Source organism: Pelodiscus sinensis, unplaced genomic scaffold (genome assembly GCF_049634645.1).
Source record: "Pelodiscus sinensis isolate JC-2024 unplaced genomic scaffold, ASM4963464v1 ctg38, whole genome shotgun sequence".
NCBI lineage: Eukaryota > Metazoa > Chordata > Testudines > Trionychidae > Pelodiscus > Pelodiscus sinensis.
The window spans coordinates 285568-308894 of record NW_027465857.1 but is presented as its reverse complement, the minus strand read 5'-3'; the positions used below and the strand labels follow the sequence as shown (position 1 = coordinate 308894).

The 23327-nt window shown below is 51.5% G+C and overlaps 1 protein-coding gene across 2 annotated transcripts in view; it reads right to left on the bottom strand.

Moving 5' to 3' along the window:
* Window positions 1-7510: 7510 nt before the first annotated feature.
* LOC102456144 (RNA-binding protein Musashi homolog 1-like) overlaps window positions 7511-23327 on the bottom strand; it is an 84644-nt gene continuing 68827 nt past the window's right edge. The window contains exons 10-15 of one of the 2 annotated variants that reach the window (XM_075915708.1): window positions 22855-22935; window positions 20124-20180; window positions 15952-16020; window positions 15674-15828; window positions 12582-12647; window positions 7511-11521 (exon numbers count right to left, since the gene is read on the bottom strand). In XM_075915708.1, coding sequence (XP_075771823.1) covers window positions 12606-12647; window positions 15674-15828; window positions 15952-16020; window positions 20124-20180; window positions 22855-22935 — 404 coding nt within the window. In that variant the 3' untranslated portion in view covers window positions 7511-11521; window positions 12582-12605. The remainder of the gene's footprint in view (window positions 11522-12581; window positions 12648-15673; window positions 15829-15951; window positions 16021-20123; window positions 20181-22854; window positions 22936-23327) is intronic. The other variant, XM_075915709.1, reaches the window with a different exon arrangement.

Below are 23327 nucleotides of genomic sequence, written 5' to 3'. Positions count from 1 at the left end.
CTCCAAAATGTACGGCAAGGCGGTGTTCTTCCTTGCCTCGGAGGCCACCGCCCCGGAGGCAGTGGAGAGGGGCCTGGCGGTGGGGGGCGTGCACGTGCCCCTCGAACTGCTGGAGGACCTGGGTGTATGGGTGGTCCTCACCTCCGTCCCGCCCTTCCTCCCTAATGCTGCCCTGCTACCTTCCCTCTCCACACTAGGGAAACCCATCTTGACCATCAGCCCTCTCCTGCTGGGCTGTAAGGACCCCGCCCTCCGCCACGTCCTGTCCTTCCGCCGGCAGGTACAGCTGCAGCTGCTGCCGGCGGCGCGTGGCGGGGAGGCGCTCGAGGGGTCCTTCCTGGTGCCCTACCAGGGGGCCCTCTACCGAGTCCACTACTCCTCGGGGGAGACCCGATGCTTCCTCTGCCGGGCGATGGGGCACGTCCGGAGGGACTGTCCCTTGGCCGAGTCGGAGGAGGCGTCCAGGCCCCCCGGGGCCCGTAAGGGCACCGGTCCCCCTGGTAGTCCGGCCTCCGCAGACGCCCCTCCTTCAACCGACGGCCCTGCTCGGGAGCCGGAGGTGTCCCCTCCGGCGTGCCCGAGCGGGCAGGCGGGCCCCGCCTGCCTCCATTCGATCTGTGGCGCAGTTGCTGCTGGGCGAGGGAGAGGGCCCCCTCCAGGTGGAGGTGCCCCCCTTTCCCAACCCTTACCACAACGCGTGTAGCTGCGCGGCACGGGGTCCGAACTAGCCGGCATTTAAAAATGGCGCCGGCCGGCTTCATGCAAATGAAGCCCGGGAAATTCAAATCCAGGCTTCATTTGTAACTGCGGATGACTACATTACCCCGCTAGTTCGAACTAGCGGGGTAGTGTAGACATACCCTGGGAGAGTTCTCTGCAGCTACAGAGAGGGACAAGCATGTCTCTCTCTCTCTCCAAGACACCATTCCTCATTTTCTGTAAGTAGGGTAAAGTTTAGGTAGTTAAGTAGATAAGGCTTTGGTATAAAACTTCCCCCAAAATCTTAAAAACCTAGATCTTGGGAATAAAACTTCCGCTGCCACCACCCAAATGTTGATAAAGAAATCAGGGGAAAGATCATTTGGGAAATCTCACCCCTATTATAAAAATCAGGGCACACAATTAACCACTGCCAGGTTAATAAAAAGAAACGAAAGAACTTTTATTATTGCAACAATATTCCTGTTGCAAACATAATGACTAGATGGGAAGGTAACAAAATATACTCATGGAGAAACTCCATGGGCCTAGAACTTAGTTACAAAGAAAAGCCAAACATCTCTTAAGCAGTGCCAGATATCGGATCCCATACCCAACCCTTAAAACAATAAAGCCTAACGAAACTACCTAAACTTTTCCCTACTTACAGAAAATGAAGAATGGTGTCTTGGAGAGAGAGAGACATGCTTGTCCCTCTCTGTAGCTGCAGAGAACACACCCAGAGAGCCAAAAGGGAGAAAGGAAAAAACCCAAAATCCTTTGTCCCAGTTTGAAAGTCCCACCTACATTCCTACTGGTCACTCTTCTGCCGTGATTACTCCCGGGGCGCCAGCCGGCGGAGGGATGCGGTGATAGAGCAGTTGGAACGGGAGGTCTTGAAGCTTGAGAGGCGCCTGGCGTCCGCCCCCGAGGATCCACTCCTCCGCGAGGCGTACCGGGAGAAGCGGGAGGAGCTCCGAGCCCTGGAAGATCACAGGGCCCGGGGCGCTTTTGTCCGATCCCGCATCCACCTCCTTCGGGAGATGGATCGCAGCTCCCACTTCTTCTATGCCCTGGAGAAAAGGAGGGGGGCAAAAAAGCACGTCACCTGCCTCTTGGCGGAGGACGGCGCCCCCCTCACGGATCCGGCGGAGATGCGTGGAAGGGCCAGGGCCTTCTACGCCAGTTTGTTCTCCCCGGATCCGACCGAAGCTGACGCCTGCAGGGCGCTCTGGACCGAGCTCCCGACGGTCAGCGCGGGCGACCGAGACCGGCTGGAGCTGCCTCTCACTCTGGCCGAGTTCTCGGAAGCCCTCCGTCTCATGCCCAACAACAAAACCCCGGGCATGGACGGGCTGACCGTGGAGTTCTACCACGTGTTCTGGGACGTCCTCGGCCCAGACCTCGTCACCGTCTGGGCCGAGTCCCTGGAGAGCGGGGTCCTCCCTCTGTCGTGCAGGCGAGTGGTGCTCGCCCTGCTACCGAAGAAGGGGGACCTCCGCGACCTACGGAACTGGCGTCCCGTCTCGCTCCTCAGCACAGACTACATGGTCGTAGCAAAAGCCATCTCGCTGCGACTGCGGTCCGTGCTGGCGGACGTGATCCATCCCGACCAGACCTACACCGTCCCGGGCCGTAGTATTTTTGACAACTTGTATCTGGTCCGGGATCTCTTAGAGCTCGGGTTTAGGGACGGCTTGTCGTTCTCCCTCCTGTCCCTGGACCAGGAGAAGGCGGTCGACAGGATGGACCACGGGTATCTCCTGAGCACCCTGCAGGCCTTCGGCTTCGTGCCCCATTTTGTGGGTTTTCTCCGGGTGCTGTACGCCCTCGCGGAGTGTTTGGTCAGGCTCAACTGGACCCTGACCGAGCCGGTCAGCTTCGGGCGGGGGGTACGTCAGGGGTGTCCGCTGTCGGGCCAGCTGTACGCTCTGGCGATCGAGCCCTTCCTCTGTCTCCAACGTAGGAGGTTGACGGGGTTGGTGCTTCGGGAGCCGGAGCTGCGGCTGGTCCTGTCGGCGTACGCCGATGACGTGCTCCTCGTGGTCCAGGACCCGGGCGACCTGGCGCGGGTGGAGGCTTGCCAAGCCGTCTACTCGGCAGCCTCCTCCGCCCGGGTCAACTGGGTCAAGAGCTCTGGCCTGGTGGTCGGGGACGGGTGGCGGGCCAGCTCCCTCCCACCCGCGCTACAGGCCATCAGGTGGAGCGCGGGTCCGCTGCTCTATCTGGGCGTCTATTTATCCGCCACGCATCCTTCGCCGCCGGAAAACTGGCAGGGTTTGGAGGCCAGGGTGGGTGAGCGGTTGCGGAGATGGGCAGGACTGCTCCGGTGTCTCTCCCTTCGCGGGAGAGCGCTGGTACTCAATCAGCTGGTCCTGTCCATGCTCTGGCACCGGCTCAACACCCTGCGCCCGGCCCCGGAGGTCCTGGCCAAGCTCCAGAGGGCAGCTTTGGGGTTCTTCTGGCCAGGACTGCACTGGGTCTCTGCAGGGGTCCTGTCCCTCCCCCTGGAGGAGGGGGGTCAGGGCCTGGTCTGCATGCGTAGCCAGGTCCGGACCTTCCGCCTCCAGGCCCTGCAGAGACTCCTCTTCAGTGCAGGTAGTCCGGCATGGGGCACCTTGGCACGCGCCTTCCTCCGCCGCCTCCGAGGGCTCCGATACGACCGGCAGCTCTTTTTTATCCACCCGAGGGGTCTTCCGCGAGACCTCTCAGAGCTGCCGGAATTCTACCAGGACCTCCTCCAGACCTGGAAGCTGTTCTCGGCGACCAGGTCTGTTGTGGCCACCGAGGGAGCAGACCTCCTCGCGGAGCCCCTGCTCCACAATCCAGCCTTGTGCGTGCAGGTGGCGGAGTCTCCCTCGGTGCGCCGGAGGCTGATCCTGGCAGAAACCACCATGGTTGGAGACGTCCTGGACTACGACAGGGGGGACTGGGTGGACCCCCGAGCGCTCGCTCAACGCGTGGGGCTCTCCACCCCCCGAACCCCTCTGCGCCTACTCCAGGAGGTGAAGGCGGCTTTGCCGCGGCCCGCTCTCGACTTCCTGCAGCGGTCCTTGCGAGAGGGTACGCCCCGCCCCCCCCCTTCCTGCAAAGCCTCCGTCCCTTATTATCGGGTCCCTGTTCCTCAGGCCCCCCCGGCCTCCCCATCCTTGGACCCCCAGCCGGCTGTAAAATCTGCAGCCGGTCTGTTTTCAAACCGCGCCAAGGCAACATTTGTACACACTCGTGCTCCACACCCTGCATTTCCCCACCCTCGTGTCCCGCCCTGATACCAAATGGCGGGACTATCTAAGACCCATAGAGGGTGGGGAACCCCGGTGGGCCAGCGTCTATTCCGATCAAATCCCGCGGCCCATCGGGGATATTAGTTGGCGGCTCCTTCACGGAGCCGTGAGCACGGGCGTGTACTTGGCGCGGTTTACCCCAATCCTGGATGCCTGCCCCTTTTGCGGCGTGAGGGAGAACCTGGCGCACGTTTATCTAGAATGCGCCAGGTTGCAGCCCCTATTCCGGCCCCTCCAGAACCTCTTATTGAGGTTCTGGCTGCACTTTTCCCCTCACCTTTTTATTTATGCACACCCAATCCGTGGCCCCACAAAGTCGCGAGACCTCCTCGTCAACCTACTTCTGGCCCTAGCAAAGGCTTCCATTTACAACAGCAGGAGTAGGATGTTGGACGAGGGGGTTCTCTGCGACTGTGGGGCCTATTTCCGCTCCTCCCTTGTGTCACGAATCCGGGCAGAGTTCCTCTGGGCGGCGTCCACTGGCTCCATCGACAGCTTTGAGGAGCAGTGGGCGCTGTCCGGGGTTCTCTGCTCGGTGTCCCCATCCGGTTCCCTAGTTATAAACCTTTAGCCCGCACTCCTTGCCCCTTTCGTTATTATTTGTCCCCAGTAATTAATTGGACACGGGTCCAGTCGTTCCTCCCGCAAGGCTGGGGGAGGGGCTTTTAGAAAGTGGGCGGGCAAAGCCCGCCCACTCGCCCGTCCATCAAATACCCCACTACAAGGTTATTCAGAGTATTTGCTTAATATGTGTTCATTTTCCAAGTATTCTCTTCCCTGCTTTTCATCAACTCACATTTCAAGACTCATGACACAATTATCCAAATGTCTCCTTTACTGAAGCCAGATTTAAAACAATTCACTCTCAGCTGCTCTAGAATCACCATTAATTTCACCTTTTCCCCATTGACTGTATTTCCCTCTACTATTTTTACTTTTGGTTGGTACATCTATTTTTGTGTGTCCCATGTGCACAAGGCCCACATGGGGCAAGGGTACAATTCAAGGTTCTGAGCACTTGTGCTAGGTTAGTTCCAGACAACCAATCTTAGCATATCGGAAAGTGAGCTAGTGACACCAAACAAGGGAAACAGGATACATTTCAGTTTGTCACTGATGGTGTCATAAATGGGAACGGCTAAGGAGAGTCTGACTTATCTGAAGAGTGAGGAAAGGGTTAAGCAACTGGAGGATTGCTACTGGGGAGGGGGGATTCGAGCAGTCAGCCATTAAAAATGGGAAAGAGGGGTTTTTCTCTCTCTTCTTTGTTTGAGATCAGAGCAGCTTCTCTCAGGTATTGAGGGAGATGGGAAACGCTTCTCTCTCTCCAAGAACCGACTTCTTGAAATGTGTAAGCAGGGAAAAGTTTAGATAGCCCATTAGGGTTTATTGTTTTCCTTGTTTGGGGGTTTGGAAATCATTTCTGAGCTGGTTAATTGTTTTCTCTATTGTAATTAAGGATTACAGCCCAGGGACTTTCCCTGAGTCTAAGTTAATTCATGGCTAACTACCACCTAGCCAATTTACTATGCTTGCAACAGTAGTTTTGTTTTGATGATAAGAGTTTTCTTTTGATTTTGATTAACCGGTATTGGTTGATTGTTGTATCCTTAGGACTAAAGTGCCTAGTGACCCGGGAGGAGTCCATTGTTCTCTGCGGATTCCCTCTTTGTTTTCCCAACTCCAAGCAAAACGGAGGTTGGGGGCAGAGCTTTACCTTAGGGGAGGAGATTCCCAAGTGATCTCTCTCCCAGGAAAAGGGTTTTTATTTTATATTTTCTTTTAATCACTTGGGTGGTAACAGCGCAGAACCAGGTTTTTTTTGGTTTTTTTAATATCAGGGGGACTGAGATTGAATAAGTTTGTCTTTGGGAATCAGAGACAGGGTTTGCAGTGTTTATTCTGCTAGCCGGCCCCCATCTCTGTATGCAGAGTGCCAGGTTGGGGGATTGAGCCGTGACAGATGGTGTCATGAATAGGAGCTGCTAAGGAGAGTCTGACTTACCTGGAGAGTGAGGAAAAGGTTAAGCAAGTCTGGAGATGCACCTGAGGGAGGGGGCTTTGGGCATTCAGCCAATGAAATGCAGATAGGAATTTCAAACCGAGAGGGTTTTTTTTTCCCCTCCCCCTCTTCCTTTCTTTTGAGATCAGAGCAATTTTCCCCAGGTAATAGGAGAGATGGGCTCTCCCAGGAACAGACTTCTTGAAATGTGTAAGTAGGGGAAAGTTTAGCTAGTCCATCAGGGTTTATTGTTTTCCTTGTTCGGGGGTTTGGAAATCATGTCTGTGCTGGTTTAATTGTTTTCTCTTTTGTAACTAACCATTACAACCCAGGGATTTCCCCTGAGTCTATTTCACTCCGTGGCTTTTAACACCCAGTCATTTATTATGCTTGCAACAGTAGTCTTGTTTTGATAATAAAAGTGTTTTCTTTTTGTTTTGATTAACTGGTATTGGTTGATTTTTGTGTCCTTAAACCTATGTGTCTAAGTTACCCGGGAGAAACAGAGCCCCATTGTTCTCTGTGGATTACCTCTGTTTGTTTTCCCAACTCCAAGCAAAATGGAAGTTGGGGCAGGGGGGAGAGTTTTGCCTCAGAGAGGGGGGTTCAAGTGACCTCTTCCCTGGAAAGGGGCTTTTTTTTTTTTTAAATTTACACTTGATGGTGGCAGCAAACCAACAGTCTTTCTTTTGGGTCTCAGGGAAACTGAGACCAGACAAGTTTGTCTCTGGGAGGTACAGAGACAGGTTCTTACAGAGTTTATTCTGCTAGCTAGCCCCCATATCTACATTAGAAGTGCCAGGTTGGGGAACTGAGATGTGACAGATGGATACTAGATTAAAGCTATGGTCACTATGAATCAGTCTCTCCCAAAGTCTCCCACTTTTATAGTCAGCTGTGATAATACAGCAGCATTTCCATTATTAAATGCAGACTCCATCAGAATTCTTGAGGTTACTTTTATCAACTGATTTTTTTAATAGTGTTTCATTAAAGTACACTAGCTGCTTATTGTTTGCGTTCTTCTCTTAGCAGCATTGTGGCCTGTTGTGTATTATTAGAGTGCTTTTGGGCATCCCCGATTTTCTTCTATGATGGCAGATTTTAATATTTCCTCCCAGTGCTCTTTACTTGCTAGATTTCTTCATTCTTCACAACTTACTGTCTTGCAATCTCACTCACTTGTACTGCTGTGTTCAGCAAATCCAAAGAATAGCACCAGGCTTTTTGATTTCCTGGTGTTTCTCCCTTCCTGGAATCCACAGACATCCATGCACAACTCTTGTGAGGTGGGGAAGAATTATCATCTCTGTTTTACTGATGGGGAACAGATGCTGAAAAGAGTTAAGTGATGTACCAGAGCTGGGATTTGAATACCAGGACTGTAGCTCTGTAGCTACCAGGTTCTGCCAACCACAAGGCAAGATTTCCAGCACCCCCAAGCCTAGGTGAAACCTTTTCCAAATTCAGAGCCACTCATATATATAGACAGACACACACACACACACACACCACAACAGAGGGGTCATTTTCAAATTATTTATTAGGAATTTAAAACTGAAATCTAGAAAAAGGGTTACAGGTGTGGCGAGAACAAACACTGGAGTATAATAACTTAAAGCTATGTTTTGAAGTCAGTATTTCTTTTTAAAAAAATGCCCACCCTCAAACTGAAACCCCAGCCTCTGGGCAGCAGCAGCACTGGCTGGAGAGTGAATCACAGCCCAGTGGCAATACAGTGGAGCTGGGAGGTGTGTGGAAGGGGGCACAGAAGCAGCTCGGCGCATGTACCAAGAGGGAGGAAAGCGCTGTCTGCAGACCCAAATTTAAGTATACAGAATAAAAATAAACCCAATAAAATTCAGCTCTTCTTTCATTAGGAAATATTAAAAAAACAGAAACAAAAACCACACAGACTCTTGCCTTGGTAACAAAAATTATTGCTTTGTGTTTTCAGTACTAACCCATTAAAGTACCTCTTACTAAACAGAACTCTCCAAAAGTATTGCTGGGTCAGGCACGGCCCATGCTGCTGGCCTCGGAGCTAGCCACAAGGCTGCAAGGAAAGCGGGAAATGGAAGGGGGAAAAGGGGTCCATGTGGATACTATTGTTAGGCCCTAGAAAAATAGGCCTAGTGCAGTTATGCTAAAGCAAATGTAACAAAGATTTCTGGGTAGTCCCTGGGCAGAACTGGAGATAGGTTCAGTCAGGGATGCACCCTACACACTTGCTCAAGTTGCAAAATGAGATAAGTAAGAAGCTGCATTTTTGTACCTGCTATGATGAGGAACAGCTTGTTTTGAGAACTGATAAGGAGACTCCCTGTTTCTGCTCTCCCCGTTTGTTCCAAACTCCCTGTTTATGTTCTCCTTTGGCCATAACAAACTGTCTCCTTATTGCCCAGTACCTGTCTTTTGGGCTGATAAGAAATTGCTGATGCATTATGAATTGCTTAAGGCCATGATGTATAGTTGACCAGGTGTGCATGGATACTAAAAGTTTCTAACCAATAAAGGGGGGTGGGTCGCTTGGGCAAATAGTCTATGACGCGACGGAACTGTCTATATAAGCCTACCCGTTAATGAAATCGTGGCTGGTTCTCTTTGGAGACAGGCCAATCTCTAGTGTAAGTGCGCACTATTCAATAAAGAGCTTGTGATTGGATCTTGCTGATGTTGCCTGTCTCTTTGTGGTCAGACAACGAACAGAGGCCGTCCGGGTTCGAATCCCCGACACTATAGACCAGGGCTACTCAACACGCGGTCTGCGGCCCGTTTGTTTGTGGCCCGCGGTGCAGTTTAGGTTTATGTGGAGCTCAATACGCGGCCCGCGGGTGGGAGCCAAAACAAAAAAGGAGTCAATATAATGGTCTTCTGTTGAGATGCATTTTAGTAGTTAAATTCCTGGACTGTCATTGCTCATGAAAAGTGCTGTCATATGGGTAGAAATCGGGGAAATGTTGCATTTCATTAATATCAGCAGAACTGACGTAAATGGGGCCTGTGTGTTGTGTAGTCCTGCCTTAATCTTTGTATTCATGCCTGTCAGTGTGAGAGAAGCTATTTGCATATACATACAGCCACACTTAAGTTGCAGCCCTTGGCATGTGCTGTGAGTGTCATTGTGGCCCCTGGGGCTTCCAAAGTTGAGTAGCCCTGTTATAGCCTCTTCTCCCAATCCTCACTTACTGGGGCTTACTTTGGGCGAAGAGAGGGAATGATTTTTAAAATTTAAGATGAAGCTGCATTATTTCCTTGGGAAAAGTGTTAGGCTGCATCTTAATAAAACACTTAATCACCCCACCCTTAACAAGGTCTTTGGTTCACTTGAAACAAATCCAGACCCAAACATGCCCCTTAAATTCCTCCTTTGAGGCAACCCCACAGCAGAGGCCACTTGTTAACAAGGGCTTGGGCAGCCTCAGGAGAAGGGACCATATAATCAGTTTACAGAACAGAGGACAAACTCCCACAGATTCCAGAACACAGAGGAAAGCAAAATGGAAAGCCGTGATTCTAGAATTCATATGATCCCTGAGAAGCCCTTTTCTCACCTTTCCCCCATAGATCACCACCCCTAGCACTTTTTTCTTCCTAATTAAAAAAAAGACTTTTCCCCACACAATGCTGTGCAATTCAGAGAACAACCACCCCACCATCCCATCCCCCTGACAGTGAGCCCTTCCCAATGCCCTGCCCCCTAGAGGATGATTCCCTTTCCCACCACCTTGACACAAGCAATACTACTTGGAGAGTCAATCCTTTCAAAGTAATGAAGACAGACAGGCAGTAAGTCCTTTGCCTAGCCAAACCAGATGCTGGCACTTAGGGAGCCCACTGGTGGAGTCTGTACATCAAGCAGCTGAAATCAGCTTTAACCGGCTCAGCAAAATAGCCGATGGCTGGTAAGTTTCATTCCCTTCTCCCCCTGATTCATATCAGAGGTCTTAAAATCTTACAGTAAAAGGTGTACAAAAAAGAAAGGAGTCCTGTCACAGTTCTGCTGGAGAATATTGCTCACACTGAGGTGCCAGGTTCAAGAACCTGGAGCTGCTCCTTGGAGTCAGGCTGCAACTAGGTTCACCTCACAATATTTACATATTATACACTAGGAAAAATACAACCCAATGTAAAACTAAATCTAGGAAAACAAAAATACTTTCAGCTGTAAGGGTAGTGTTTTTACTTAGCAAAATATACATTTGTTTTGTTCTGAAACCATGTCCTGCCTTTTCAGATCCTTGGAGCTTCACACATTTGAAAGCCTCACATTTAGAAAACAAAAACTAAAAAATGGTTTCTTTAACAAACAAAAAAAAGTGTCAGTTCTGCTCAGCCTTCTTTCTCTCTCTCTTACCTTCAGCACTGCATTCACATTACATACTGTCCTTTAAAAAGGTTGACAACAACAGAATTGAAAAGATTCAAAACAATTTCAAAGCCAAATAAAAATACTAATTAAAAACTACCTAACACGATCACAAAAAGTCAATTTATAAAATGTGTCTACTAGTTCAGGAAAGAGCAAACAATGAAGAGGAGGGTCAACCCACCCCCCAAAAATCTCTCTCTCTATATATACATTTTTTTTCCTGCAGGACAACAGCGTGATGTCATCATGTCCTTTGTGTTGTCCCCCCCCGCATTCAGAGGGAGAAGTGGTGTCCGTGGGTCAGGGCAGAACAGGAACCCTTCACCATTGGGACTGGGGTGATTTCTCCCCGCCCTTCAAGAGCAAGGCTGGGGCTTGGTGTGGGTGTGGCAGGTGGCAGGGCTCCAGTGGGAGAGGGTCCCAGCCCAGCCTGGTCATTCTCCTGGCCCCTCCTCAAGGGTTACCCTGGGCTCCCTGCTGGCCCCCTGCTCCCCTGCAAGAGGGTCAGGGGACGGTGGCAGCGTCTCATGACACTCTGGGGCCCTGGCAGGAAGCGGCTCCAGCTCCCCGCTCCACCGCCTGCTGCCGGGCTCTGACTCCTGTCCCAGTTCCCAAAACCCTGCACCCCCAGCCTGCTCAGTCATGCCCCCCAAGCTGAGATCCCACATCCCCAGCCTACTCACTTACCACCCTCTTGAGACCTTGCACCCTGAGCCCCCTCACAGACCCCCTCCACTGAGACCCCGCACCCCCAGCCCACTCCTGCTCCCTCCCCCCCAGCCAGACACCTACCCCTAGCCTGCCCCCTCCCCCCTGGCCAGAGACCTACCCGCAGATAGAGGGGGGCTGGCTAGCATAGCGAGCAGGGGGCACAGCCCCCTAGTAAATATTTAAAAAAACCCTACTAGCTAATAAAATAAATAAAGAAGAATCGGTGGGCTGGGGGAGGGAGAAACATAAACCATCAGTGGTTAGGAAGAAAGTGAGATGATCTCTGTGGGTTCAGTCCAGTGTGGTCTGTTCAATGGGAGAGATCAGGTCAGCAGGAGCCTGGCAGCCAGCCGGCAGTGTGCAGTTTTATTCAGTAAAAAGGAAACCTTGGCTCATCTCCCAAGGCTCACCAGATCCTCCAGCCCGCTGTCCTTGGTTAGGTCACTGGGGAATCTGCAGGAGACCAGCAGAGGTGGAGGGTACAGGGGTTGGAGATAAACCAACAAACACTAACAACTTATTTTTTGTCTTGTCTGACACAGCCATGGGGGTTACCCAAACTTTCCCCAACACACGATTGTGCTGGCACCTGGGCAGTAGCATGAAGATTGCGCCTGACTGGCAATGAAGTGGAACACAATGCAACTGCCCCTATTTTTAACCTGAAGGTGTGGGCCAAAGGGACAAGCCCCAGCATTGCAATGCAGCCTGGCTTCTTGGGTCAAGGAGCACTGTATGCTAAGACCTGTGGGCTCCCTGCATCAAACTTCTGTATTTAAAGAAGAGGCTAATTACATGCTGCAAACTGAACTCAAGCTATCCCTGGATGAAGAGAGGCAGTCACACCTTTTCCCTGGAAACATCTGCCCTACTCATTTCAGCCACCAAACTTCTGACACTTTTGAGGCATGCACCAGTATCCTCCAATAGCTTCTCTTCACCCCCTTCTAATGAACACTGCTGGAACTGCACGTAGGGTTTCCCCCTCTCCCACCTGGGTGTGGAAGCCTCTTTTCTCTCCACAGACTGCCTCAATGGAGAGGAAACACCATTCCAGAGATGCAGCACTCTCAGCAGCAGAGAGATTTGCAGAGTTAGTGGCATGCAGGGCAGTGCTAAAGGTGGAAGGGGCATGTCCTTCCAGAGTGCCAGGGAGAGCGCTCACATTGCCTTAGGATTTTGGCCAGTTGTGCATGTCTATTTCCTGTCTCCATCAACTCCCCAATTTCTACCAGGTCTCCATACTATCCCCTCCATTTCCCCCACTCCACACCCTTCCCACCTACTGCTCCCCCTTCTCCCTGCCACCACTGGGCACAGCCACTTATTCTTTTGGCCTCAGAGACCTGGCCTCCTTGCCCTCACCTTCAGATGAAGTCCCTGAATGTCAGCCCAACTAACAGGAAACTCTGTCACTGAATAAAATCCCCTCCTTTGCAGGCTCAGGACAGGCCAGTCCTATAGCTTCACTCCTCTCACACCCCTCCTACACCCTTCTGTTCAAACATCTTACCTCCCGCCTCCTTGGTCGCTAGCTTCAGTGGTACCCATTGGTAAAAGCTGTTGCAATCAAGGGACCCTACGGAGAAAGGGTTCAAATTCCACGATTAGACAAACAAAAGGAAAAGGGTTGAGTTCATGACTGTGATTTGTCCATCCTTCCCTCCCCCCACAGGCCTGACTGGGATGTCAGTCAGCTCCCTGAATGTACTATTCCTAAGGACGCTGCAACCTCCTTTAGGGTATGTCTACACTACAAAGTTAATTCGAACTAACGGACGTTAGTTTGAATTAACTTTGATAGGCGCTACACTAGCGCTCCGCTAGTTCGAATTTGAATCGAACTAGCGGAGCGCTTAGTTCGAACTAGGTAAACCTCATTCTACGAGGACTAACGCCTAGTTCGAACTTACTAGTTCGAATTAAGGGCTGTGTAGCCCCTTAATTCGAACTAGTGGGAGGCTAGACCTCCCCAGCTTTCCCTGGTGGCCACTCTGGCCAACACAAGGGAAACTCTATTGCCCCCCTCCTGGCCCCGGAGCCCTTAACGGGGCACGGGCTGGCTACAATGCCCGTGCCAGGTGCAAGCCTGCCAGCACCCAGCTAGCAGACCCTGCACCTGGCATGGCTCGAGCCAGCCACCCGATGCCCCCCAGCCCTCCCCCTCTTCCTGGGACCAGGCTGGCGGCTCCCGGGAGCTTGCCCGGGACCGCAAGAGGCGAGCACCCGCCTGGTCTAGTGCAGACATCGTGGACCTCGTCCACGACCTCCGCACTAGGCACAGGAAAGTGGCCGTCTAGGGCAGGAGAGCTGCCAGCCTGGCCACCCAGGAGCAGGTGTGCATGAAAATCAAGGGGGTCCACTGAGACCCCCGACCCTGAGCCCTGAGCTTATAATGGCCGTACTGGGTCAGACCAAAGGTCCATCTAGCCCAGTAGCCTGTCTGCCGACAGCGGCCAACCCTAGGGACCCTGGAGGGGATGGACCAAAGACAGTGACCAAGCCATTTGTCTTGTGCCATCCCTCTCCAGCCTTCCACAAACTTTGGTCAGGGACACCACTCCTACCCCCTGGCTAATACCACTCCATGGACCCAACCTCCATGACTTTATCTCACTTCTCTTTAAACTCTGTTCTAGTTGTAGCCTTCAGAGCCTCCTGCAGCAAGGAGTTCCACAGGTTGACTATTTGCTTTGTGAAGAACAACTTTCTGTTACTAGTTTGAAGCCTGCTACCCATTCCTTTCCTTTGGTGTCCTCTAGTCCTTCTTTATGGGAACTCAGGAAGAACTTTTCTTGATGCACCTTCTCCACCCCACTCATGCTTTTATAGACCTCTATCATATCCCCCCCTCCATCTCCTCTTTTCTAAGCTGAAAAGTCCCAGTCTCTTTAGCCTCTCTTCATATAGGACCTGTTCCAAACCCCTGATCATTTTAGTTGCCCTCCCCCTCCCACCCTCTCTCTTCCCCTCTCTCACCTCCTTTTTCCAGTCTCCCCGAGTTTTGTTCAATAAAGAGAGATTCTATTTTTGACCACACGTTTTCTTTATTTTGTTCATCAGGAAGGGGGGCTAGGGAGGGGTAAGTGGAAGGAGGTGAGGGAGGAATGGGGTACGAGCCCCCGATTGGGAGGACTGGGCTGGCTCTGCGGGCTTCTGGGGGTGGAAGCTCTCCTGCAGCCCCCCAATTGCCCCCTCTCCCCAGATGGCAGCCTGCGGCAAGTGCAGCTGGTCTGATGGCCGAGTGGTGTGATGTGCCGAGTGTGGGCACTCAGGGCACTCCAAGCCAAGACTGCTTTGCAAGCGGGGCACCCCTGAGAACTGTCTCTCCGGGGTGGGGCTCGGGTCCCTTTAAGCACAGCCCTCGGCTAGCCTGAGACAGCAGCTCCACACTCTAAGTCCTCATCTGATGCCCTGCCAGCACTGCTTCCGGCCATCCTTAACCCCTGTTCAGGGTTCACTTAATGTGGACATGCTAGTTCGAATTAGCAAAATGCTAATTCGAACTAGTTTTTAGGTCTAGATGCGTTAGTTCGAATTAGCTTAGTTCGAATTAACTAATTCGAACTAAGTTAGTTCGAATTAGCGCTGTAGTGTAGACATACCCTTAGATATCTAACTGGAATCAGGTGGCCCCCATGCCACTGTGTGGAGGGCTCTCAGCACCCTGAGATTTACATGGAGTGATACAGCCCTCACTGTACAGATCTCCCACTCAGTGGAAATATGCACTCACTGGACTGTCTCTTCAGAGCTACCTAATATCCCCCAGCAGAGTCATATGGAATCCCCAGGCCTCTCCCAGCTGTAGTCCCACATTCTATAGGAAAACATGTAGTTAGCAGATGTTTACTCTGCACTCTCCCCCTCCCTGCCCAAACATTTATTATTCCTGGGGATCCATGTGCGTTCTACCCTGGGGAGTTGTGGGTTTCATTCTGACGATGAGGATGGTTGTGGTCTTTCTGAACACTTAGGGGCACGGAGTCCGAACTAGCGGACATTTAAAAATGGCACCGGGCGGAATCCCGGGCTTCATTTGCAACTTGGGTTGATTACATTACCACCCTAGTTTGAATTAGGGTGGTAGTGTAGACATACCCTTAGGGTGATCAGCTGAGTCATGACCAAATGCTGGGAAAGCTGTTTCCACAACTCATGAGTCTCACCCTTGAGGTGCGCGTTCCATCTACCCAGAGAAGTGTAGCTGTCATGACCAGGCTATGATCAGAGTGAGGTAACAAGCCCTTGGGTAGCTTGGACCAATTCTGTGGAGGGCTTGGATGACTGGGACCAAGACCTAGCACTTGACTTGGTGTTCAGTGGGGAAGCAGTGTCGAGAGCACAGAGCTGGGGTGATATGCATGCAGCAGCCTGTTCAGTAAGCCAAGTAGGTTGTTGCATTAGGAACCAATTGGGATTTTTTTAAGCTTAGTGTTTTTAAGCTTACAAACAGTATATTGCAGTAACCAAGCCTTGAGGTTGCCTGCAGCCCTCGTGGTTTGGGTATTCAGAGCTGTAGCAATCACCATCCCAATTTCATGACTGATACACACCTCACCTCCTTCTACTCCCCAACCTCAACAGCTGGTGTGAAACACTCACCCCTAAGCTGTGGCCAAAGCCAGTACTTGGAGCTGGACTTGCAGCACTGATGTAACTGCTAAGCCCTGAATCCTGATTGGCTGCTCCATAAAGCTCTGCCATTGGCCCAGGACTGGTAGTGCCCAGAAACCCACCAGTGCGGCTCACAGTAGAACCTAAGGGAGGAAGCAAAACTATATGGTTAAGATACCAAAAATGCAACCCCGTCCCACCCCCCTCCTGTAGCCCAATGCAAACCTCGGTCAGGTTGCTTCACCAGGTAGGAAAGTGGCAGTTACCTGTCCCTCGCACTACTGCTGCTGCAGCTGTGGCCGCCGCCATTGGTCCATACGCAGTAAGAGGAATTGCTGAAAGAGAAGGAACAGTCATCTCATAGTGGCAACAGGGCAGCTTCCTTAGCAGGCATCTTCAATTCTCTCTGGGAAAGAGAGCTGCCAAAAAGGCGCATTAGCTTGGCATATGTTACCTACTGTACTTGGGGTGGATAAGTGGGAGAAGCGTCATACATGATATGAATTGCATCATGTTATTCCCAGAAGTCATGGATGATGCAATCATAACGAAGCTTGCATCACTCCACTGAACAAATTGCCCTATATCAGCTCTAGAAATCGTACAGTGTCGTGCTCTCTTATTTGTCAATGTTTGATTTTGCAAAGGGACACATTTCTGTTTAGCCAAAGTGAGCAGAGATGCCTCGTACTTGTGTGAACAGTGCAGATAACTTCTGCTATGTTTGTGGTGAAGTGACTTTTGGGTTAAGAAAGCCTATCACCTTTATTTTGGCTGCAAAATTGGCGATCAGGACAAGAGGTGGGCCCCATACATAGGCTGCAACACTTGTGCAACAAATCTTCGCCAGTGGCTGAACAGGAAAAGGAAATCTATGCCTTTTGCAGTGCCAATGATTTGGAGAGAGCCAACAGACCATACCAGCAATTGTTACTTCTGCATGGTGCCTCCAGTTGGGAAAGGTGTGTCAAAGAAGAGAAAGTGGACTGTGCATTATCCAAACATTCCATCAGCTATACGCCCAGTACCCCACGGAGAAGGACTGCCGGTTCCTGATGCACCAGAATCATTCTCACTTGAGTCAGACGAGGAAGAGGAAGAGGATGAAACTTCTGGTCCTGAACCATCAGTGTCACAGGACCCACATTTTCTCCCATCCTCCTCCTCTGAACCACACCTCATAACACAAGGTGAACTGAATGACCTTGTCAGGGATTTGGAACTACCCAAGAGTAAGGCAGAGCTCTTGGGCTCCAGACTACAGCAGTGGAATCTCCTGGCAGGTGATATTAGGGTTTCCATGTTCCGTGACCGTCAAAAGGATCTTGTCCCATTCTTCTTCATGGAAGGTGATCTTGTAGCCTGCAACAACATCGATGGTGTGATGGCAGCCCTCAACATCGTTCACGATCCAGATGAGTGGAGACTGTTCATTGATTCATCGAAGACGAGTCTTAACGCTGTTTTGCTGCATAATGGCAATGTTTTGCCATCGATTCCAGTTGGTCATGCAGTCCATATGAAGGAAACCTATGACAACATGAAACAACTTTTGAGGTGTGCGAGGGGTTCGGGGTGCGATCACCCCCTCTCCGCCCGAGAGGGGGGGTCTGCGGACCCTTTCGTCCTCTTTTGGTCCCTCGTCGGGCCCTGGGTCCCCGCTATGGGGCCCGAGCCCTTGGGTGCGATCACCCCCTCCCAGATGGAAGGGGGGGGTCAGTGAACGCTAAAGTATTTACCCGTCCTTGCGGGATGGGGCCGGAGCCCCTAGTCCGAGGTCTCCCCCCTCGCGGGGTCCCGACTCGTGCTTTGCTCTCGCTACGGTTTTTAGGAGCGGGATGCTCCTCCTGGAGAGGGAGGGGGACCCGGTCCCACCCTCTCTCCGGGTCCCAGCCCGGGGCCCTAAGCGTCGGGGCCTGCTAGCGCCCCAGCGTGGTGGACGGGGGTCACTCCCTCCGTCACTCCGCCCCGACCCCCAGAACTTACCCTGGCTCGGTAGCTCGGATCCTGGGTCGTCCGGGCAAAGTCGCTGGGGAGAGCTCCCTTGGCCGTGTTCACTCTCGGCTTGGCCGTTCCCTCTGAGTCCGGCGTGGTGGGGTTTGGCCCTCGGCGGAGGAGGGGCTGGTTGACCGCCGGCGGTGATGGCTGTCCCTATGGCCCCGGGGCCAAGGTCTGGCCGACCGCCGGCCTGGGTGGCGCTCGGAGTCCGTCCTCGGTCGGGGGCCGCTCCTCCACCGCTGCGAGAAGGCTGCCCCCAACCGCGCCGGCGGCGAGCCTTTTCAAAACGGCCCACCGCGCCGGCCGCTGCCCGGGGCCCCTCCCCTTCCGGCAGCGCGCTGGCCTCCGCCCCCACCGCACGCCTGTCTCGCTCCACCTCGCCCCGCCCCCGCCCCGCGGGGCCTCAAGGGAGGGGCCAACGCTTCCCTGCCAGCACAGGCGCGGTGGCAGGTGGGCCTGCTAGCTCCTCTGGCAACGCTGGGGGGCTTGGGACCAGCCGCCAGTACCCGGTGGGTGGTGGCTCCGGCCGGCCTCCCGCCGGGGCAGTGACGGCCTGTCACAAGGTGCATAAACTATGACCAACATCAGTGGCAGCTTTGTGGCGATTTGAAGGTTGTTGCTCTCTTGCTTGGTCTGCAGACTGGATACACAAAGTACTGCTGTTTTCTCTGCGAATGGGATAGTCGTGCAAGAGATTCCCACTACATCAAGATAGATTGGCCACTCTGACAGTCATTGGAGCCTGGGAGGAAAAGTGTTCAGCATCCACCACTTGTTGAATCAAGGAAGATTTTGTTACCACCCTTACACATCAGGCTGGGTCTGATGAAGAACTTTGTCAAGGCCATGGACAAAACACAAGCAGCTTTCAAGTACCTCTGTGGAAAATTTCCAAGGTTAAGTGAAGCTAAGATAAAGGAAGGTGTCTTTGTTGGTCCTCAGATTCGTGAACTTCTTCAAGATGATGCATTTGACCACTTGAAAGTAGGAATAAGAGATCCTCCGGAATAGGGCTTTATTCTGGAGGATCGCGCCAGTCTGGACGCTCTTTTCCGGCTTTTCCCCAAACCGGAAAAAAAGCGGCGGCCATGTTTATTTAAATCCCGCAGGGGATATTTAAATCCCCCGTGCATTTCCCTATTCCAAAGTTCTAAATTAGCATGGCTATTCCGAAGAAGGGGCCAGTGTAGATATAGCCATACTGTGCATTCTACAGACCTTTAAAAATGTGGCCATGGAAGGAAGATTCTATGGGAAAAGCAGCACCAAGAATACACAGTACACAAACTCAGAGGTCTGAGGAGCTGGGAGAAAAATTAGGTGTTTATACTTTGGGGAAATAGTCTTTTGACCAGTCCTTACAGAAATCTATCACCCGGCCCCCCATTACACTGTGCTCAACAACCACTACTGAGGAGTGTAGCTGGGAGCTCCACCACACTCAGGGTATGTCTACACTGCAGCATTTTTCTGGAAAAACTATACTTACGTCCACACTGCTATTGCGTTCTTTCGACAGAAAGTCAAAAGAATGGAGGTGTTTTTCCGACAGCGGTAAACCTCTTTCTGTAGGTTTACAGAAGAAGCCTTTTTCTGAAAAAGTTTTTTTGGAAAAAGAAGTGTGTGGACGCAGAAGAGGGAGTTTTTTCGAAAGAAGAGGCCTCCAGGAAATAACACAGGTGCCCTGGTGGCCACTCCATCCATACTAATCACAACTTACATGAGAGATAGTGTCCAATCAATGTGGACGCTATCTTTCGAAAAAGCAGATTGCTTTTTTGTTGCGCTTTTGCTGTGTGGATGCTCTCTTTCAAAATAAGCTTTTCCGGAAGAGCTCTTTCAGAAAAGCTTCTTCCGAAAGAAGCTTGCAGTCTAGACATAGCCTCAGTGCTCCTATACCATTTCCTGCATAGAGAACCTGGGACTTAGGTAGCTGTGAACTTCACCATACCCAGTGCTGAAATATTATTCCCTAGATTAACTCCCAGGATCAAAGTAGCTGCAAGACCCCCCAGCTCCAGTGCCCTGCGCTACAACAACTCAGGCTGGGACTAGAGTAGTGGATTTCTGAGAATTCACCTTGCTAGCAAGAAGTTTGCACAAATGATTTAGAATAGAGATTAACACCTGGCTACAGAACGAAAACAGTAGGGAACAGCAGCAGCTCAGAAGCTAGAGAATCTGGGGATTCAAGCCCACTTGCCCTCATCATACATGACTTGCATCTCTCATCTGCTCCTGTGGGATATGCATGGTTAGTCCCCTCTCCACCCCTCGCCCCCAGACCCTGCTTTTGATGTAGCTAGTGCAGATGGAAGAGGAAATGAAGAATGTTTCCAGTCTCACTGCACCAAGCTATGAGGCAGCGACACCACTTGAATAACCCAAAACCCCTTCTCCCCTTCCAGCTCGTGAGTTTTAGGAAATCAGTGGGACTGACCTGTGAGCTCGGGGAGGACGGGGGCACTCGGGAGAGGGGTCCGCTCTACACGGAATTCTAAAAACGAAATGTAAGACAATTTAGGAACTTGTAAAAACTCCCCCGAGGGGGATCTCGCAGAGACACAGCAGAACTGGGACTTTCTGGATGAAGCCCAAGGCCAGAGTTGGACAAAGTCACTTCAGCTCTTGACCTTTAACTCCTTATTTTCAATGAATTTCAAGTTGGTATAAGGTGCTGGATTGACCGCGCTGGAGACTGAAAGCCTTTGCTTACCCCAGAACAGAAACAGCACATGCAGGAGCAGTGGAAGCTTTCCTTACACTGCCCAGCCCAGACGATACACCTTAACTCTGCCCTGGAAGCACCATCTCTAGGGTTGAAAGGGGAGCTGTCTGTTTGGCCCAGCCAATCCTTGATCTCTCAGCCACAACTGCCAGTTGAGCTGGTGGTGACTGTGACAAGAACACCTGGTTCACTAGGATTGAGACCCAGTGCCTGGATTCACGCAAACAACCAGACAGCAACTCTCAGTCGCCACCAGTGTAGGCTGGACTCAGACTGTCAGCCTAGAGGTGAAAGGTGCCAGAGCCTGTTGCCAGTCCCCTAATGTGAGGCCTTTCTACACAATCCACTGGGGGTTAGGGACAGAGGAGGGCAGTGGACAGAGTTGCCACTTGTCCTGAGAACAGCACGGCAGTCTTTTATAGGATGGCGCTGCATTCCACTCTGCTTGTGTGGGAAGGGGAGGGAGAGCAGGCAGCCAGCAGGAAGTTCAGAGCAGCTGCAGAGCATCATCAGGGTCATAGAAGTCATAGAATCATAGAATCAAGGGGTTTGGTTCGAACTAACGTGTCCCGGCGCGCACTTCCTGGTTCGAATCAGCTGTTGAGCGGAGCAACGTGCCGGCAAAATCATGCTAATGAAGTGCAGGATATTTAAATCCCCGCTTCATTAGCAATTTCGGTCGCCTACATCTGCATCCCTAGCTCGAACTAGAGAGCAAGTGTAGACGTACCCTCAGTCTCTCCTCATAGGTCATGCGCTCCAGCCCCCTAATCATTGTGGTCACCCTCCGCTGGACCCTCTCCAATGCGTCCATATCCTTTCTATAATGTGGGGCCCAGAACTGGACACAATACTCCAGATGTGGCCTCACCAGAGCCGAATAAAGAGGAATAATCACTTCTCTAGATTTGCTGGCAATGCTCCTCTTAATGCAACCTAATATGCCATTAGCCTTCTTGGCTACAAGGGCACACTGTTGACTCATATCCAGCTTCTCATCCACTGTAACCCCCAGGTCCTTTTCCGCAGAACTGCTACTTAGCCATTCAGTCTCCAGCCTGTAACAATGCTTGGGATTCTTCAGATTGTTGAACCTCATCAGATTTCTTGTGGCCCAATCCTCTAATCTGTCTAGGTCACTCTGGACCCTCTCCCTGCCCTCCAGCGTATCTACCTCTCCCCCTAGGTTAGTGTCATCTGCAAACTTGCTGAGGGTGCAATCCATCCCCTCATCCAGGTCATTAATAAAGATATTGAACAAAAGTGGTCCAAGAACAGATCCTGGGGCACTCCGCTAGAAACCGACCGCCATCCTGACATCGAGCCGTTGATCACTATCCGCTGGGCCCGACAGTCTAGCCAGCTTTCTATCCGTCTTACAGTCCATTTATCCAATCCATGCTCCCTTAACTTGCTGGCAAGAATATTGTGGGAGACCGTATCAAAAGCCTTGCTAAAGTCAAGGTATATCACAACCACTGACTTTCCCATGTCCACAGAGCCAGTTACCTCATCACAGAAGCTAATCAGATTGGTCAGGCACGACTTGCCCTTCGTGAATCCTGATCACTTTCCCCTCTTCCAAGTGCTTCAAAATGGATTCCTTGAGGATCCCCTCCATGATTTTTCCGGGGACTGAGGTAAGGCTGACTGGTCTGTAGTTCCCTGGATCGTCCTTCTTCCCTTTTTTGAAGATGGGCACTACATTTGCCTTTTTCCAGTCATCCGGGATCTCTTCTGATCTCCACAAGTTTTCAAAGATAATGGCCAAAGGCTCCTCAATGACATTTGCCAACTCCCTCAGTACCCTCGGATGCATTAAATCCGGACCCATGGATTTGTGTATGTTTAGCTTTTCTAAATAGTTCCTGACTTGTCCAGGCAGTGATGACCTTATCTGGGCTTCAACATGAGGCACGGGGTAGGTTGGGGAATTTACACATAGGTAGTGGTTTGAAGAGGGGTTTACTGGGGCTCTATGAGGTCTGGGATACAGCTCATGGCATTTCCGACTCTCACATTTAGGGAACGTCAAGCCCATTTCATGCCTGCAGGGTTCAAGTTCTGTACTCTGTTTTCAGAAAGGTGGTGACTCTGGCAAAGACACAGACACATAGAGGCAGCAAGACAGGCAAAGCTGCAAGGACCTTCTGTGTAACAGCAGCCCCACAGAGGAGCCTAGCAGAGAGGGGGCAGTGCATGAACCTGGGACTTTTCCTGTCATAGGAGTGAGAGGATAACAGCAGCAGGCATTCACATGGTGGCAGCCTCCTTTCTAACTAGCCAGTTCCCACTGATTCCAGGCCTCCTCCCCCTCCCATCTTCACAGATTCAGAGAAAGACCAAACTAGGGCAAGGGTAAAACAGGCAGAGTGGGTCACATTCCATGGGTTTCCCTTAGCATCAGGAGAAACTGGAGGAATGGGCAGGAAGAGGCACTTACCAGGAAACTGATAAGTGTAGCCAGGCGCAAGGCCCGTGTAACTCCGAGTGGCGTAAGTGGCAGGTTGAAAACCTGGATAACCTGCCAGCAGAGAAGAGGGGATTGTTACACAAAACCCCACAATGCCACTTGCCAGCCCCAGTTCTGGGTGTTTTCCTATAGCCTGGACCAATGAACTAGGAAAGAACCAAGTGACATGGCAGTTGAACAACACACATTTGCACACGTGCATGTGTACAGTGCAGAAATGTAGGTCAAGAATTTAAAGACATTGCCTTGTTGTGGTTCCAGACATTGTTACCCTGAAAGGATATGTACAGATTGGAAGGGCTTAGGTTGCAAGTGATGATGTTCAAGCAAGAAAGAACCAAGACTGACTCTCAGACCCTAAAAGGAGTTAATTGAGCTGGAAACCTGGGATGTGGGGGGAACCCATAGCTTTTCCTTTGTAACCTGAACACATCTGCTCTGAA